Raw genomic sequence first — 18,723 nt, forward strand, 5'->3', positions numbered from 1 at the left:
TGAGAGACAACCTACACATCAGACTGGTGATTGCACCTCACACTCACATACACACACACACACTGATTGATGACGCCATAGCTCAGTTAGAGAAGAATCAGGGGACAGTGAACACACAGCCATTAAGAACATACGCTAAATACTCAGCTGATGCTTGTACAGGCATGCCCACACACACACACTCCTTGTACATGTCGAACGTGTAACATTTCTTGTAGATGCAGGTGCAACACAATCTGTTATTAAAGCTGACACTTTTCCAACACCTCCAAAGATGAGTGGAAGATACCCGAAGTCTGTAGGGACGTTAGGTGAAACAGTTCTGCAAAAATACACAACTCCATTATCATGCACTGATGATGTCACAGGCAAATTTAAGCATTCATTTTTGCTGTCAAACTGTTGCCTAATTAATTTGATGGGAAGAGATGTAATGTGTTTATTGGGTATTTGTCTGGAGGGTTATTATTACTCGAACAAGTGAACTTGTGTTCCCCGACACTCACGTATTTGTGAAATACACAACGCTGACACGCTGATTCATGTGTATGAATGGAAGCTCTGCACATCAGCTGTGACCTCCGTAACTCCTGCTCTTGTTGAAAAAGCACACACACTCAACACAGACACAGACTACATGAAACCAGAAGACCTACACTGCACTGCACAAACGCATGAAGGTAGAGATGCAGACTTTGAGAAACGATGGTTCAAAGAAGGCCGTCTGACAGAAAAGCTCATGTTAAGTTGAATGTTTTGGAATAAACACAGATGTGCAGCTTCAGCAACTTTACCCAAACTAACAAAACCAAAGCCAAGAGATGAATTTTCACCATATTTCTCTTTCAGTGATTCGGATTCTTTGACATTCCTGGTTCATATCCACACGTGTCACTTGCCAAACACAGGAAAGACAGATGGCAAGATTTGGGTCCATGGGTGAAGCTATGTGTCAATGCAGTAATATGGGAAAAAACATGTGACCCTTATGTTCAATATAATCCTGTTCAACTGGTACCAGACACACAACACACATCTGCCTATTTGCATGAAACATGTGACATCATGAACAATTCTTGGAGGCATAAAGAGGGCGACTTAAAAAGTGCACTATATGATATAATAAAGATCATCATAGTGCACAATGCTTTTTTTATTCTTTTTTTAAGTCCATACATGAACAGACTCAGCAGCTATATAGGAAAAAATGCACTGCGGAGTCCCTTAATGCTCACTGCACATTTAGACAAGCTCACTGTAATTGAAAAACCATGTTAGACCTTTCACAAACAAATTAATAATCATACTACAGCATAATGAGAGCTGTGACATAGAATAGATTGAAACAACAAAACCATAATGCAGCAGTCACACCAGACAGAGAAGCAAACGTTGTCCATTATTTTCAATATGAAGCCACCACACAACACAGCTGCTTAATGAGATTTCTGTGTTTTTAGAAAATTTATTTCATGCAACACATGAACTGACAAATAAGCTGCAGAAGCTCATGTGTGAGGCAAAAATAAAAATGAATATAGACCGCAGTGTGGTCACAGGTCCAAAGCAGTAAGCCGGAGTAAAAGCTTAAAAGTTGACAGAGATTAGAGCACAGTAATTTCACCACTAATTAAACTTAAAAATAAAGAAATTAAATGACACAACAACCAATTAGTTATTATATATAGGTTATATAATGATTTTCCACTTGTGCCACTTAGGATTAGGACAATGTTACTGTCAGACACAATTACTTAAACAGTGTTGAAAATGACTGTAGATGACTAGCTGAGCCTTTTGTTATACAGCGGCTGCCATAGATGATTTCTGTTTTGCACTTGATTCCCTTTTGATTCCCTTTTTTAATGAGCCCTGTCAGCCACGCTGTTTTCTTGCACAACTATCCCCCAAAACCTTTTCACCACTTAAAGAGAAAATGGAGAGAAAATGGCAGGTTTTGAACCCTGTAGTTGAGGTATAACCAAGATGTTGTGCTCCAAAGACTTTGCAGAGATGCAGCCCCACCCCAAAAAGTGAAGCAGCAAAGCTGCAACACACTCACTCTGCCAAAATAATCAGAGACTATTAGAACAAAATAAGTAAAGGGAGGCTGGTTGAATTTGGTGTTCTGGCTCAATCACTTCTAGGCAGGAAAAACTGTTAGCAGCTGTTACTACTACAACTACGTCTGCTGCCGTTATTACTGGGATCATATCTTGATCTGATAGACTAAATAATGAACGGTCTCAGGCAAGTTTGTCACTATGACAACCACAACCAGGTGCTCCCTCCCCATACTATTAATACCTTCTCCGCCAAATGACCGGATAAGGTCAGTGTGGTGTACAGCCCACTGTTCCAGTGAATTATCCCACTTATCTAGTGACATTTATATGGACACAGGTTACATAAAACCCACAGAGTGTTAACATAACAGCAGTGTTGGTGTTTGGCACAGAACCACTATAGATGTCAGTAAGACACCCTTGTGTAGGTAGGTTATGGAAGTGTTTGCCTTGTCCCTTAGTTGGGGTACAAACAATTAAGTTAACAATTAACAAGCTCAAAGACTCACAAACGAACTCTATCACCAATAAAGGCCCCCAGACACTTAAAGGACCCAGACGTTCTTAAATCATAAAAGCTTTAAATGAAACGAAAAAAGTTGTTTGGCTTTTGGTGAGAGGAATCATGATATGCAATATGATTTGGTGTTGCTTTTATATTTTCAAATAAAACAAAAATTACATACTGTACCTTGAAGAAAATGAGGCTTTGAGTATAAATATCAGGTTGTTTGTTCAGCTTGTTCCCTTCATGTATAAACTGGTGGAGTGCCCCAAAGACAAGCAAGGAACATGCGGATGATTTACTTTCATTTAAAATATTTAAACATGTCTGGAGCTGCCCTTATATAATATCATGACTTCAGGAATTTCAGTTGATGTGTATATCATGTGCTGGGTGATATCTTGTGCTAAGATTTTCTTTTAAAAGAATTTCTGCGGTAACAAGCAGCCTGATAGCCAGTGTTACTGGCTCATTTGCTTTTAGGGAACTCATTAACAAGGAGCAAATGTGACAGGCTTTGATTTTTAGGAGGGTTTACTCCAGACGCACATCAAAGCTCAGAACAGATAAATAATGGGAAAACAGAGACACAGACAGGGAAATAAAAACTAAACCTGGCGCAAAGACGATGAGAATTATTATACTGTGACAACTACTGAAAAATAAGACATTAACTGAGAAGGGAAGAAGAAAACACAAGCTGATAAAATGCACAAGAACACCTACCTTAACCTCAATGAAGTCCGGCTGGCCCAAAGCAATGAGCTCCGAGTAGGCCTGCATCTCCTCCACGTTCCAGGCCTTCACCAGCGTCAGTCTGTACACCGTCCTCTGTCTCTGGATGGACAGATGGGGGGTGGGGATGAAAGAGGTCAAAGTCAATGTGAAGGCATGAAAATTATGTTGCTGTATTACTTTTTCTATATTCCTGTCCTTAAAAACAACTACATTCAATTAAGACTACTAATACTTGTTCACATAAGTGTGATCATATATAACCCAATGAAAGTAGTGTTCAACAGGCTGGTATTGCTAAAAAGATCCAACAACACTTTTCTGTGACATTTCTGTATAGATATTAAGAGGAAATGTAAACCTCTAGCTGAGTAAAAAACTTCATCTTTGTACGTGAATTCACACAGTTTCTTGGCCCTTGTTATCAACCAGAATTAGATTAGGTGTTATAACACTGAGTGCTGCCATAACTGGAATGATTTCTGTTTCGGACGGGGTGTTCCAATCATCATTTCACACAACTCACACACACCACATCTGATTAAAGCTCATACTGTAGTTTTGTTACAAAATAAAAAGGTCAGTTTGACCTCTTTGTTTTTCATTCAAGTCAGGGAAGACAAGTATGTTGCTTTCCTCTGACACACATTAAATAAAATCACCAGTTGTGATGTTCATTTATTTTGAGTCAAAACTCAAATTTCTGGCAGTTTGTTGTTACCAACATCTGTCCTCCACCAGCAACACAGCGGCCGCACAGTTGTCCTGCCAACAACCTACTTTCTTTGTAATAACAGAGCAGTTAGGGGAAGGTTTGTGTGTTTACTAATGATCTGAAAACTGCTGTGCTGCAGTACAACTGAATATTTAAGGATCTCTCAAGCCGCTCTAATAGCATCTACTACATAACACCTTTTCCAATTCCATTTCCAATACTTTGTTTACTCTAGGTAGACAAGCTGTCAATAATGCTCCTTTGTGCATCCACAGAATATTTGAACTCCAGGGAGGGAACTGAGGATTTCACAAAATAAACAAAGAGAACCCATCAGCCATCATTCCAGTATGAATGTTTAAGCAAACTATGCGAGCAGAACTTGATCGAATTTTTTTTTTTTTTTTTTTAAAGCTTCAGTTTGCAGGTGCAGCATTCCTCTAAAGTTCTGCTTTTATAGCTGAAAACCTCATTTGAACTTAAGGATTTTGTTTCCAATTATACCATCCTTGCTGCCACAACAGATCCACTCCGACAAACATCATAGGACCCTAGGCCTCGTTTTCCTCAGTGTAACTGTAATCAACTGTCAGTAGGTTTCACAACTTTTCGTGTGGACAGTGTATTGGAAAATACTTTATATACAGATTTGGATCGAGATCAAAGCCAAGTCTGGACAACCCCCTTATATGTGCTCAGCTAATTTTCCCTGGGTAAAGAAAAGGACTGAAAAAAGCCCTGCTCACAGTTCAGTGGTGCAGATTCAGGCTATTGTTGTTGCTGTATAGCAGGAGAAAGAGGATTATTGCGAATGTGATGGAGAGGAAGAGGGGCAAGAAAAGACAAGTGGAGGGGACGAAAGAAGGAGAATGGCGAGGACAGAAGACGAGAAATGAATAATAGAAAGAAACCAGTAAATGACAAGGGGAGGAGAGAGCGTACTCTTTCCCTCATTTGTTCTCTCTCTCCCGCTCCCTCTCTCTCTTTGGAAGGTTATCTATAACACTAGGTCTTTTCAGCCCAGTAGGGTAGGAGATAATTGGCCAGTGGAAGCAGGGAGGTGAGGTATTTCAAGCTGCCTCTATTCCAAATCCGATGGTGAAGCACAACTCTATCAGTCCCACAGTGCACTGGCACGGAGGCCCGGTGGAGGAGAGCTGTCAAAAGGAGAACAGAAAGGGATAAGCGCTTAGGAAGGATGGAGATAGAGCCCACCATGAAATGGAGACTTAGGAATATGGAGCTGTGAAACACAGGCGGGAGGTGATGGGAACAGAGAGTTTATTTTTGGAAACTGGGAAGTTGCACACAGACAAACCATATTGTCACAGTGAGGTGTACACACGCATACACACAAGTACATGTACAACCCTCAGGGACAAGTATAATCATATTAATGTTTAATGCTCAACAACTGTGTACTTGTGTGCACTAATGTCTGTGATTTTTGGTGTTGGGTTTTAAAATGACAAAACTTCTGGTCATAAAACTTTGTTTGTTCTGCAAATGTTGCTTTAAGATACAATATTCAAAGTATTTATAAAGTATGCACAAAACACAACCAGTGCTCTCCATTTCTTTTTATCTATGCTTGAATATGCTAAGGGCCAACTATGTTCTGCTATGGATATAAGCATATCTCTGAAATAATCATGAGACAGCAAAATACTAGAGGTCACATTGTGCTGGCTGCAACAGTGAGCAACTGTCCCACTGACAGATCAAAGGCAAAAACTGCTTTGCCAACACACAACACTTAAAGTTTCCCATATTTATAAAGGTAGATTTCCATGTCTTTTTTTATCATAGATCAGGTCTAGGTTCTTTATTAATACTGTGAAAGTATCAAAGTGCTCAGTCCACAGAGAAATGCACACAGCCTGTATTCAGAAACTGAGCCTTAAAACCGGCTGTCAGGACTTCTGTAACTTTGTGATGTCACAACAAGGCAGTTGCCTCCCTCAGCCATGCCCCAAGACCAGCCCACCTGGACCCTCCACCCAACCTTGCAGAGGTGTCTCGTTTCTTTGGAAGTGTTTACTTTTAAATATATGGACATGATACTTTCATGCCAGAAATCCATTCTAGAGAAAAGAAGCTGTATAACATGTCCATATAGTTTTGAAAATGATTGTTTCTGCTAATGTTTTCATAAAACAGAGTTTTTAAATTGGGTGTCATCCTCAATATGTCTCAAATGAGAATGTGTGAAATCTTGATATCATTGGACATTTTCTGACACTAAGTTGAAAAGTAATTCAAGAGATTGATGGCTCCTCTGACTCACTGTGAAGCAGAATTCAAATTAATGAGATTCTAGGTAGTAAGTGGTAAATGTGCCGGTGGGTAAAAGTGTCATTATGTGGTCCAGCAGGACTCTTCTGTCACTCATCTGTCCTAAAATGGACTGATCCTGCAGTCACAGTAGACAGTGAGAAACCAATGATACCGACATCGCCATCATTACCAGCATCCCACTGTACGTTAGATACTTTTAATGACCACAAGTTGTGTTTAGTTGTTGTTATGTTTTCCATAAATAGTCAGACAGAGATAGAGAACTTGACCGAGTTAAAAGAATGACAACATTATGGTCATAATGTTTTATCTCAGAGAATATCACATACAGTAATTATAGTCTAGATCAGAGGTCATTAATAGGCACAGACACTGGCCTATCTGGACCTGGATGTACAACCTATACATTTTATAAAATTTTGATGCTTTTCAAGCCTTTAAGGCACTGGTCACGTGACGCTACTCAGCCAATCACTGCGACACACACGGTGAGACTCGCTGTCTCAATAAGTGGAGAAAGTGGGACGAAGAGGTAAAGAAAGAGAAAAGGACGTGTTAAATCTATTCAGTTGTTACAATGTGTTGAGATCGTTTGTTATAAAAATGCTTGAGACTGTTGGTTAACTATTGAGAGTTAACCATAAAGAAGAAAAACAGAAAGTCAAACAATTTTCATTTCATTTAGTAAAATCAAACACTTCATTATCATTTTTCAAAAGCCCTGTTATGTAGTTATTTATTACAGCCGATATTATCCTTGAAATGATAAAACATGTTAATAATATTATATTAGAGAAGGTAGAAGATTGAGGAGGCTGTTGGAAGCGGAGAGTTCATGATTTAATGTGGTGAGTGGATCCTTTACTCTAATGACCTTAAAAATGTCAGACTTGACATAGTGCTGACAGAAATTGAACATCTTAACTTCACAGTGGTTGGTGTTTATTGTAGGCTTTTCTTTAATTTAGTTCTAAGATGTTCCTATTATTTTGCCCACCCTGCAGTTACCCCACATTGATATTTGCTTGTTGGCATGTGGTGAAAATGGTGATCTGGATGCAATTAGAGTGCAATGATCCGTCGCTGGTGATTTGCCTCGAGCTGTGCAGTCACCAACACCTCAAGCTGAGTGGTAATGAATTTGTTCATTGTTTGCTAAGGCATTAAACAAGAGGAAGCCGACCCATTACACAGAGGTGTAACAGAGGCTCCTCTGAGAGACTTCACAGCCCACATCTTTCTCAAGGTCGTCTGGCGGGTTACCTAAGCACCATTCTTCTCATCACTTTAGCTTATTAGGAAACACACGAAGAGAAAAGAATTGATTTACACAAGCGGAGTAGTGGCTAGATGGAGGTAGTGATAATGGACTTTCCCTCACTCACAGATGATGAGAAGGCCTGCAAGGTTATGGAATGCACTATTTTTAACTGCTGCAGGGGTATCTGTGGACACAGATCATGCACTTAATACACAAGTACACCTTTGGATGTTTTCACTCTTGTGGTCGTGGCAGTGGCATTATCAACTCTGATGAAGCCAAGATGTTAGAAGTTTCAAGAATCAATGAAAAGCCACTCTTCCACACTCGAGTAAAGTGGTAAAGGGCTGAAGTGGTCTCTCTCATTTATTGGTATCTTGCTGTTATTACATAGGAATTTGGTAAATACAGAGGACATCTCGATCTGTGATTTCTGAGAAGACTCAATCCGTCAGAGTTGGAGATAAGAGATTACATTTGAGGTGACACAGGAGAGAGTCAAAGTGGATAGGAATACAAGTTTCTTTTCTATTCAAAGGTTTAATATTACTTCCCCCCAGATCTAGAGATGCAGATAAAAATGAAACAATAATTACAGTTTTTTTAGTACTTATCAGGACTAAGAGTACTGAGACACTGTGGTGGTGAGCAGCATCCCTCGTCTGCTTATCAACAACCATACATCAAGCTAAGCCAGTGCCCAGCACAGGCCAGAGCTTTTCTCTTAGAGCTGAAAGAACAAGAAACTGTGACAAACGCAGGCCATTAAGTGCAGAAAATCCACAAAATATCGAGGTCATGTTTCCCTTTTATGGCTGATACATACAGGCTTAACACATCCCCTCATGATGTAGCAAGATAAACAACATGCACTTGCAGTGTATCCATTCAATGAAAAGGGTTTAATTTGACATTTCATTGACAGCAATCATGAAATCAATTTCATATCAATATATTATGACGCTTTCCTTTTACAGGTACGCCAATTCTGAAAATAATTCGGCACAAACAGTGACATGATGATAACAGGAAAATACCCAGTTAGAAAATGAATGCAAGTAATGAAGCACGCAAACATTTCCAAGGGAGAATTAGTTTTACTTTTAATTATGCACTCAGAAAATATTCCAAGTATCATCATTCAGTGCAATTTGTGCATTTGTGATGCAGAATTACGAAGGCGAGATAATTAAATTGACTTGATTAAGCTTGAGGTAATAACAAGCTATGGGAACACAATAGTTAGAGCTTTATTGGCACTGAAACAATCACAGAAGTCTTATTTTCATTGATGCTGAAGTTAGGTTAATTGCATAGACGGTAAACCTGGCATAACCTCCATTACTGTTATTGTTAACACAGAGCAAAACTGCCAATTATCATCACAAGTGTGTTTAACAGTGAGATGCCTGACAAAAGAGCTCAGATCGTTCAAACTTTCAGCTCTTCTTTTCCTGTAAAGATCAAGTCCTGCTTTTTGCACATTTGGCAAATTGTCACTGCCCAGCTAGAAAAGCATAGAATGAAACAAATACTGCATGTTTACATTTTTAAAGTAAAATGGGAAAACCCTGTGGGCTGGCTGGGGCCTGAAACACATAAACAGTGTACGAACAATGTATTTCAACCAAGCAACATCCTCCAGGGCTAAAAAGTGGAGCAAACGACCACTAGAGTCTGTATCCAAAAGTGAGTCTGTCTCCATAGACTCCATGTTAAACTGCCCAACTTTACAGCAGAAATAATCATGATTACAGCCTGGTATAAAAAACTGTTTTTGGTCTATAGCTAATTTCCTCTTTCATGGCAACTATACAGGGGGTGAATTTTTATATAATTCCCCCATTTAATTTCTATAGAGGCTTAAATATATGCATAATTGAGGGTGTGCCACTTTGAGTGACAGGTGGGTGAGCGTATGCTTGCCACAACACGGCATGTACCAAAGTCTTTGCCCAGTTTTGGATTAGCTGGGAGTTAGGTGGAGTCAGGCTCTGCTAAGATGGCGACGCCAGGGCAGCTCACTCTGAGCTTCAAAACCACTCTTGAGGAACCATCTTTATTTACAGTCTATGATTTCAAAAATGTAGTTTTAACCCAGTGTGCTACTTTTTTCAGTATCTTTTTGAGTAGCACCATAGCCTCTTTTTCACAAGCTCACTTTTCTAAACTCTTGACTGGAAACTAAACCTTGCTCAGGGGACAGTTTACCTTCTCTCCCAGGGCCTTGAGGCTATCCAGGAAGCGTGGCCAGAAGTCCTTGAAAAGTGGCCGGTCAATCTTCTTCAGACTGTCTTTGGTGCTCGCATCCACACTCACATACAACTGGGTAACTGGGACCAGGCTCCTGGAAATTATAGGAGTGAAGAAATGAGAAGAAATGAGGATAAGAATGATCCAGTTTGAGAAAGAAACAAGAAATGTGGTACAAACCCTAGAGGTATCACTCTCTTTTTCTTAAATCTTGGTCTCCCTCAATGTCATTAAACCTTAACATATTTATCAGAAAACATGAGTGCATTTCTGTAAGAAGCTGAAGTTCAGTATCAGAGAAGACAGAAAACACTTGCGCTGAATATAAATCAGCTCCTCTCAGATTATTCAATAGGAACAATAACCTGCAAAAACACGTCAAACATTCACAAAGCAACAGACTAATTGTACAGACAGAAGATAGGAAGACAACAGGAAGTTGTGGTAAACTAAAAAGTGCTTCTCCTTCATAATAATTACACATTAACTTATTTGCGTGTAGCTACACTCTAACACAAGCTGTAAAAGCAGGATGCAGCAGAGTAGGAAACACAACCAGAAAACTGTAAAAGATTCACACGACTGAAACGAGAGGAGCACTTTAGATGGTAGATAAAGTATCTGCTGTACAAGAGAGACAATTATGTAAAGATGCAAAAATAAACGATTAGCTAAATGAGCAATGAGACAGAAAGTCAGGAAATTGAGTTCAAGAAGTTGCAGAAGCAGTGCTGAAATAGAGACTCAATCAACTGAAACAGCTCATCGCCAACCAGGTGGCTCTGGCAGACAGGAAGAAAAATGACTGATGCCTGCTGTTCTTGCCTTCAACCTGTTCGATGAGTGTATAATAAGTCAGCCTGTGACAGGCTAGTTAGCTGACATATCAGATATGTCACAGTATGTCTTCATGACAAGGCCTCTAGACAGAGTGGCATCTCTAGATGTGAGGGGGAAAGGGCACGGAGAGTGACAGACACCAGGGTAAACATGTGGACATGAAAACTTAATGTTTATATCAAAAAGGTGAAGAGACATAGGTGGAAACTGGCAAAGCTCTCTTTACACTGTTTTGTTCTTTGGGACTATGAACCTTCGTCCAGAAGGAAGAAGCTATCCGCCGTAGCTGTCTGGTTAAGTTGTGACTCACCAATCAGCTCACTGGACCATTTAACAATTTGATTCAGAGAATTCCTGCTCTATAAGGACAGATTTCCAAACCATGACGCCAGAGAAAAAGATAAAAATCGATTCAACAAAAGTGGAACAAGGTTATCATGGTCTTGTCAATGTGGAAACTGAACAGTTTCCTCAGACACAACAAACAAATGTTAACGCCCCTTCTTGCACACAGCTTCACAATTTGCCTCACATTTCAGTTGGTGTCAATAATTGTTCCAAGGTATTTTTAAGATTGTTCACAATCATTTTATTGAACAACTGGTTAAATAAAATGAAAAAACCTAAAATGTCAGTCTAGTAACTGATGATCTGTTGGAAATAAACAAGTTACTAGGATTATTCTACATATAATTGACTAATTCATTCCTGAATAAAACCTAAGCGCAAAGTGTGTGAGCTAACGTCATTAATAATACAGTTGATGTCTGTTTTAACATCCTGTTGGTTTGTCATGTTTGGGGAGTTAGGTGATCCATGAGTTTTATTTGATTGGTAAAGTCCTTGGTCTGAGTTTGAGAAACACTGGTTTAAAGAAACAGTTCATCCAAATTACAGAGAAGGCATCTCATTAATTCTTAGTATCATCTCATGCAAACAATTTTGGTTTGATGTGCCAAGTTTTTGATACGTCCTCCTCTGAAACTTCTGACGTCACCCAAACACAGATGAAGTTAATGGAATTTTGTTTGTGTTGCTCAAAGCACACAAACCCAACACCACTGTTCTGTACCCTCCTTGTTAAAGGACATCAAGCACTTATTCTTTGAGAAACTGAACCTTTGATCCTTCCTGCTAGGCAACAATGTAACTGCTCAGACACACTCAAGCTCCCAACTTCTAATTCATCCCCCCAGACTTCAAAGAGAAAGGTTTGTGAAGACAGTGAACGAAAATACACTACAAAAAAAATAGCCAAAATAAACTGACTGGAATACATTTTTCAGAGTAAGATAGAAATAGTGACATCCACAGAAACAAAGGTATGTCCCTACCTGATTTCCTGTGGGAACTGTGCATTGGTGACCAGGAAACTGGAGATTTGTTGAGAGTGGAGGAGGCGGATGAAGGTGTTGATTTCAGGGTACATGATTGGCTCACCCACCAGGGACAGGGCACAGTGCTTGACTGCTAAGCCCTCCTCATACCGCTCTGGCTTCACTCCAGGAACGCCTGAGGGGAGAGAGGTCAGTGGCTGAATAGATAGTTTTGAATTCAATTCCACCTTTGACTTAATCTGTGTCTCCCAACAATAAAATAGGGGAGCTCACACACAGAGGCATAAATCAAAGAACAACCAATGCAAAGTTAAAAAACTGAGGTCAAACTGAGTAATTACACACAACCAAACAGAAAAGAAGAGAGACGGTTGCTGCTCATGAAAAATAAAGAGGGGAGAGGAAGGGAGGGAGGGAGAGAAGAGACAGTATATTAAGTATGAGCTTTGGGAGTTCGGCCCAGAGCCCAGTTCATCCCTCTTCCACTCGCTCTCTCCTACTTTCCACTGGGTGGTCTTGGCCTCTCCCACTGTTCAGTGGATCCACAAACTACAGGACGCTGTAAAATTTTACTTAACATTAGTTCAAATGGGAAGGTTAAGTAGAAGGACAAAGATATGAGGGATTAATGCTATGAAGTTTAATTGACTATTGCTTTTAAGATTACTAAATAAAAAAAGACAACAACTTATTATACATAACAGGTGAATAGATAGGGATTTAATGTGATATCGCTGGAGCTACAGCAGATGCCATTGAATTTAAGAGTACATGCAGTGAATCTTAATTAAATTAAACTTTGGACTGTTGCCTTTATATGCTTTATAAAACTGTCTATGAATTATTGATAAGTTTGCAACATTCTCTATAGTTGAACAACAGCAACTGTGACTTCGCTGCCTTTCAAGGACAAATTACATCCCACAACAGATGCAAAGGCATCAAAAAGCAAGCTGTCCCCCAGGAGAAATCCCACTTAGCTCTGTTCATAAAAGGCAGCTGAGGAGGATGAAGGATGAGGTGTGTGTGTGTGTGTGTGTGTGTGTGTGTGTGTGTGTGTGTGTGTGTGTGTGAGAAGACTGAAGTGTCTGAAATCTCATTAGATGTATGTATCTTACAGTTTGGTAATGTGAAATTCCATTAAATTCTAACATGGTTCACTCTCTTGGGGGGTGAAGTGGGATCAAGTCGATCACTCAGATAAAATTGAGTCTATCAGCAAGGAAATGGGACTTACAGAATGTATAATTTAGAGTTATCAGCCGATATTGGCCTATCACAGATATATCAGTATCGTCACATATATTCTCCGATATGCGCTGACATGAATACTTTTATTATGAAGCAATAATGCAGTGGAAATGCTTGGGTCAAGTCAAGTTATATAGGCAGCATTTTATGTATATTTGATCTTTTGTTTTCATTCAAGTTATATATGTATATATATATATATATATATATATATTATATACATGCAATATTTTTTCTTATGTTTTTATTAATAGTTATTTATTTTTATAGTTATTTTATTTAATTCCCAGTGAAATTTACCGTTTCAGTGCATTGATGTCATTTTGGACAATAAAGTTTATTGTTAAACTGTAAAATATCCTGCTTTCATTACACAGCTTTATTTTTATATACATATTTATATATATATATATATATATATATCGGCCAATATATCAATATCGGAATTTTTTTTACTCCCTAATATCAGTATCGGCATCGGTCACAAAAGTCCAGTATCGGTCGAGCTCTAGTATAATTATTGTTACTGAATTAGAAGCCACAGAATTGATTCAAGAGATGACAGCTATTATCAAAGACCTTTAATTTCCTCTGGACTTGACCTGCACTGTCTTTGTTGTGACACCAACACTCATGGAAAATGGTTAACAAATCATCAATCTCTGGTTTGCAGACTACTTCTCCCTGTTAAACTTCTTAGTCTGTGTGATTTAAGAAACAAACTTAACACTTCCCGGTGGAAGTGTTTGGTGTCTACAGTGGTGTCTATGAATTCACTCGGTCAAAATTAAACAAGTGCATAGGTGCTTGGACGAAAGGGTGCAGTGCAGGCTCACAGAATGCATGACAGGAGTGAGTCATTTTAAAAATTAAAAGTGCTATGTTGTTGTTGCTCAGAAAATGACATTACAAATTTTTTTTTTTTTTTTCAAGTTATAAATCAACAGACAAGAAAATCATGGACACAGCACTCCATTGAACAACCCAAGACGATCAGCTGGTCCAGGCTGGACAGTCAGGCCGTGGGATTCAGATATTTGTTCCTAGTTCCTAGATGACTTGTCCAGTCATCAAAAAAAAGAAAAAAGAAAACACACTCAACTTTTTACAGTTAGAACCTGACAAACAAAACTTATGTGACAGCTGGCAGGGTAATAAACTGCATATTCTTTTACATTTAAAGGGTGACTAATAACTTTTCATTATAAACGGTTGCATGACATTTAAAACTGCTATTTGAAGAGACCTTTTAGACAGTAGATTATCAGGTGGTCAGAGCAGAAACCAATCTGTTTAATCAAACAGAGAGTTTTCAGAGGCAATGTCTGGAGAGTTCATTGGACCAGACCTTGTAAAATGTATCAGTCGATGGTAAATGGAGTTGAGGGCTGCCTAATTTGATTTTATAGTGCAACTGGAAAGAAAATTATGGATGATAATAACCATATAGGACTGCGTTTTGCTAAACTATGTTTCTAATTAGAATTGCAAAGATTTTCTTTGTTACAGCATTTTAAAATGTACTTTTCTTTATTTTCAGCACATAACATTATAACTGTAATCTCTTTAGCAACAAATGTGTTTTTTCAATCACTAAGTGAACTAAAAAGCAGCTTACTGTCAACATAACCTTATGTGCACTATTGTTCCATTGTTATCATGTCAGGAAATTACATTTTCAATAATGACCTGCATTATAATACATCATGAGTTGCTGCTCTGAGAATGATGTTAGCTATAAAGTGGCGCTTTGAAGAGGATATGTCTCAGAAGTTTTTAGCATTTGACATTAACATCTGTATCGTTTCCTGAGTACAATAGCTGTACTGTTTTATAATGGGATCAGCAGTGGCTTTGAGGTTAGAGAGGCAGCCATGTGACTGTTAGGTCGCAGGATCAAACAATGTGAGAGCGTATTGCTTTTCTGTTTTATACCGCTGTAAATTGAATGCGTGTTTTGTCCGACCAACAGTCCAACAGCCGAAGACAATCTACTGAGGTTCTGAGAAACTGTGCTGTCGTTACTTTTTGACATGTTATAGCTTTAATGATTAATTGCTTATTTGAAAAAGTTACCAATAAATTCATCTATGAGATAACTGCTGTTTAAGTACTAATTCTAATGAGGTAAAGATCTTGTTTTAAACATTTAAATCCATGTGGAATATAAACAATTTTCCAATCAGTTCTTGTTTGCTTTAATAAATGTCTTGTTTTTTTGTTTTTTTTTTCTATATTTTTTTGGGCTTTTATGCCTTTAATGGACAGCACAGTGAAGAGAGACAGGAAACGGGGAGGCAGAGAGAGGGGGAATGACATGCAGTGAAAGGCCGTCCGATGCGGGATTTGAACCGGGGCCGACTGCAGCGAGGATTGTAGCCTCTACACATGGGGCGCCTGCTTAAACCACTACGCTACACGACGCCCCTAAATGTCTTGTTTTGACAATATTTCTCAAAGAAAATCTGCTTAGGGAATACTCACAGGATGATCACTAAATTCTGTTTTGACTGAGCTTTGGGCGTCTGACCAGTCGTCCTCAGCCAATGCTGCTAGCAGCCAGAGAAATAAGTCCCACATGCCAGCAGTATTAGTACAAGTAGTACAAGCTGAGCCCAAAAATGTGGGTAGAGACAGGGTTAATTCTCTATTACAAACCATTACATAGTGTAATTCCAGTTTATCTGGATATCTGACAGACCCTCAGTGAGGGTACAGCACAAATAAGTTTTGGGAAGATAAAGAGAGTGAAGTTGTGACAAACGTGAACGTGCCAGATGGGGAAATTAAATTGTGTGTGTGTGGAGTGTGTGTTGGGGGGTGGGGGGTTGAGAAGTGATTGATGAGATGGGCTACTATAGCAAGGGTGTGATGAACAAACAGACAAACCATCAGCATTTTGATCTTCACTCTGCTTCATTACACAAAGGGTTACAAGGTCGTTATCAGTAAGCTGGAGCCAACAAAAGTGCGCATGGCGAAGATGGTTGTTCCGTGTCCGTGTTTATCTCTCCAGCAATAATTCAGATGTATAATGTGCACTCAAGAGGGTAACTGATTGATAGATAAACAGAGCGCAAGAGATACAGACATATACACAGAAGTGGAGAGACAGGAGTGAACACTCATGTTTGCATGTGTCACCAACCTCTGAACTGTCGAATCATGTTCTGGTGCTTCTCTACGGCGTCCTGCAGGATCTTCTCTGCAGGGTCCATCTTCCAGCGCCACTCCGTGCCCACAGGGTTGGTGTGATGTCTGTTAGTGGGGCAGACGGATAAACAGATAAGGAAGAACAGCAGAAAAACTGTTACCAGTCGGTCAGGAACGCTACTATACAACTTCTTCACTGCCTGCAGGAGGACAACATCAACTGACCGCCAGTATGGATCTAAGGCATTACTCTGATTTAGACAGATTTAGGCCATTAGATCAAGTCATTAACACAAATAACACAGTTACATATTTCACTAGATCAAGAGGAAGGTGGATCATGTGTATTCTCACCATGAAAAACATATCAAGTGAAAGAATGCATCCTCCTGTAAAAACTGTACCTCCTGTGGGCGCTGATAACACCTTCTCACCGTCTAAGTGTGATGTCTAGGTGCAACAACAAATCCGGAGGCATCGCAGTCTGTTGCATCAGACAGTCTGTTGCATGCATATGCACACACTCACACCACACATAGTGGCCTTGCCCATCAAATCTAATTCCACCTGTTGCTGCACAGAGGTGGATGGTGAGGACGGCTTCAGAAATACAGCTGTGCCCTGAAACTGCTTACTTCCCGTCATCTCACATAGCGGCCTTAAGTAGAGACTGGCATATCTGCGCTGACAGGGAAGCACTTCACCGCAGCAGCACATTGTGACAGCGACCTTTCAGTGCTCAACACAGTCGCCTTTTCAAAAGGAACTTGAGGGGGAGCAGAAAGCCCAGTCTCTCGCCAATGTCATCATGAATCAGTGTCCACCTTTTAGGCCTCGCAGTTATGCTGGCCATTAGTCTTCTGCACATAAATCATTAACTTGTTTGCCATGGAAAGATCACTGCTCAATGTCAGGGAGTGGTCTTGACTAATGAGGTAAACAAGTTAGTTTTAGACAAGGCGACAAGTAAAGATGTGGGAAATAATCCCAACATGCTATGAAAATAGATTCCCTGTGTACCTGAGATAGATTCCAGTGTTTTCTAGAAAGATAATTAAAGGTCCTGTTAACAAGATTTTTAACAATAATATAGCAGCAAACATCTATTTTCTATGTAAAGCTGTAGAGGACTAATGGCGTCCTGAGCACAGAACGTCTGTGTGTGTTGTAATCTGAGTTTGTCTGTTCTTTGTTTCTGTAGACCGTTGGCCCTCCCCACGTTTATATGCGCACATGCAACATGACATATTGCATTACAGACTTCAGGTGAAAACGACCTGCCAGAATTTCTTCCACTGAAGAAACCGCTATAAATGTCTCTGACATAGAAAGAGATGAGACCAGAGAACAGGCGGACTGGCGATGGGGACTACCGGCTGAAATCCCCGTCCGCCGGTGGACCATCAAAACATCCATAAAGTTTTTAAAGTTTCTATCAGCTCTGTCAGTGTCGTACATGCTGCGCTCAGAATGGCTCCAGCTCTCTCTTCTCCTCCATGTGTAAGTAACTTGAAGACTACATAATGTTACATGTCTGTTTTCATTAGTGACCGGCCACAGAAGGCATGATAATGTTAGCTAACTTGCTGTTACCGGCAAATGTTGCTATCACTAGCTGGCTAACTGTCAGCACTGCCATGGAGCATATCACGGCAGTGCTAGTGTGGGCTGATGGTTGTGACTAGACTGTTTATTTATTTTTGCTGGCTCTGGTGTGCACGGTAACTTAATTCAGTTCTGCTTCTTGTTGTGTTTAGTGGCTGGGCTTCTAACACCTTGCTGACTGAGAACATGAAGGGAGGCCCACGAAGCATTTGTTATGGTCTGAGACGCTGGTGGTCTGGTGTGACATCTAGAGGCGGTGACGATCGTCCACAGACGTTTTAAGACCTGTGCTACACAGTGGCTTTATTTGTCAGGTACATACCTCCAGCAGAAGACACACTTGTTGGCACAGGCGAGGCTGGGGGTAGTTTCCATGCACCGGTGGGACTCAATACCATAGAAAGTGTGCTTGTAACAGCCTCCTCTCCCACGCAACATAGACTAACCAAAGGAAACAAACTTTTTAATGTGATTCATGCATTCACTTTGACAGAGAAACTAATGCTCTACTAAGAGGCGTAAATTCGATTACCTTGGTCCATCGACAAAGCTTCACTCCTGAATGACTTCCAATTAGTTTGTACCCTGCGCAGAAAGATAAAGAACAACATGTGAGAAGAATAACGCTCTCACTCAGTATACACTTCTTCCACCCACAACCACGTAGGCCACATTCAGCAGATACTTAATACAGAGGAAAGCGG

The 18,723-nt window shown here is 39.9% G+C and overlaps 1 protein-coding gene across 1 annotated transcript in view; it reads right to left on the reverse strand.

The window, feature by feature from the left end:
* The window catches only part of tyw1 (tRNA-yW synthesizing protein 1 homolog (S. cerevisiae)), a 59,831-nt gene that overhangs the window by 23,041 nt on the left and 18,067 nt on the right, over positions 1–18,723 (reverse strand). The window contains exons 9-14 of the mRNA XM_023416069.2: positions 18,552–18,604; positions 18,342–18,460; positions 16,410–16,519; positions 12,008–12,185; positions 9,792–9,927; positions 3,298–3,408 (exon numbers count right to left, since the gene is read on the reverse strand). Of these exons, the coding sequence (XP_023271837.1) occupies positions 3,298–3,408; positions 9,792–9,927; positions 12,008–12,185; positions 16,410–16,519; positions 18,342–18,460; positions 18,552–18,604 (707 nt within the window). The remainder of the gene's footprint in view (positions 1–3,297; positions 3,409–9,791; positions 9,928–12,007; positions 12,186–16,409; positions 16,520–18,341; positions 18,461–18,551; positions 18,605–18,723) is intronic.

Source organism: Seriola lalandi, unplaced genomic scaffold, assembly GCF_002814215.2.
Source record: "Seriola lalandi dorsalis isolate HSWRI2012SDOR001 ecotype SW California unplaced genomic scaffold, Sedor1 jcf7180002054560, whole genome shotgun sequence".
Classification (NCBI taxonomy): Eukaryota; Metazoa; Chordata; class Actinopteri; order Carangiformes; family Carangidae; genus Seriola; species Seriola lalandi.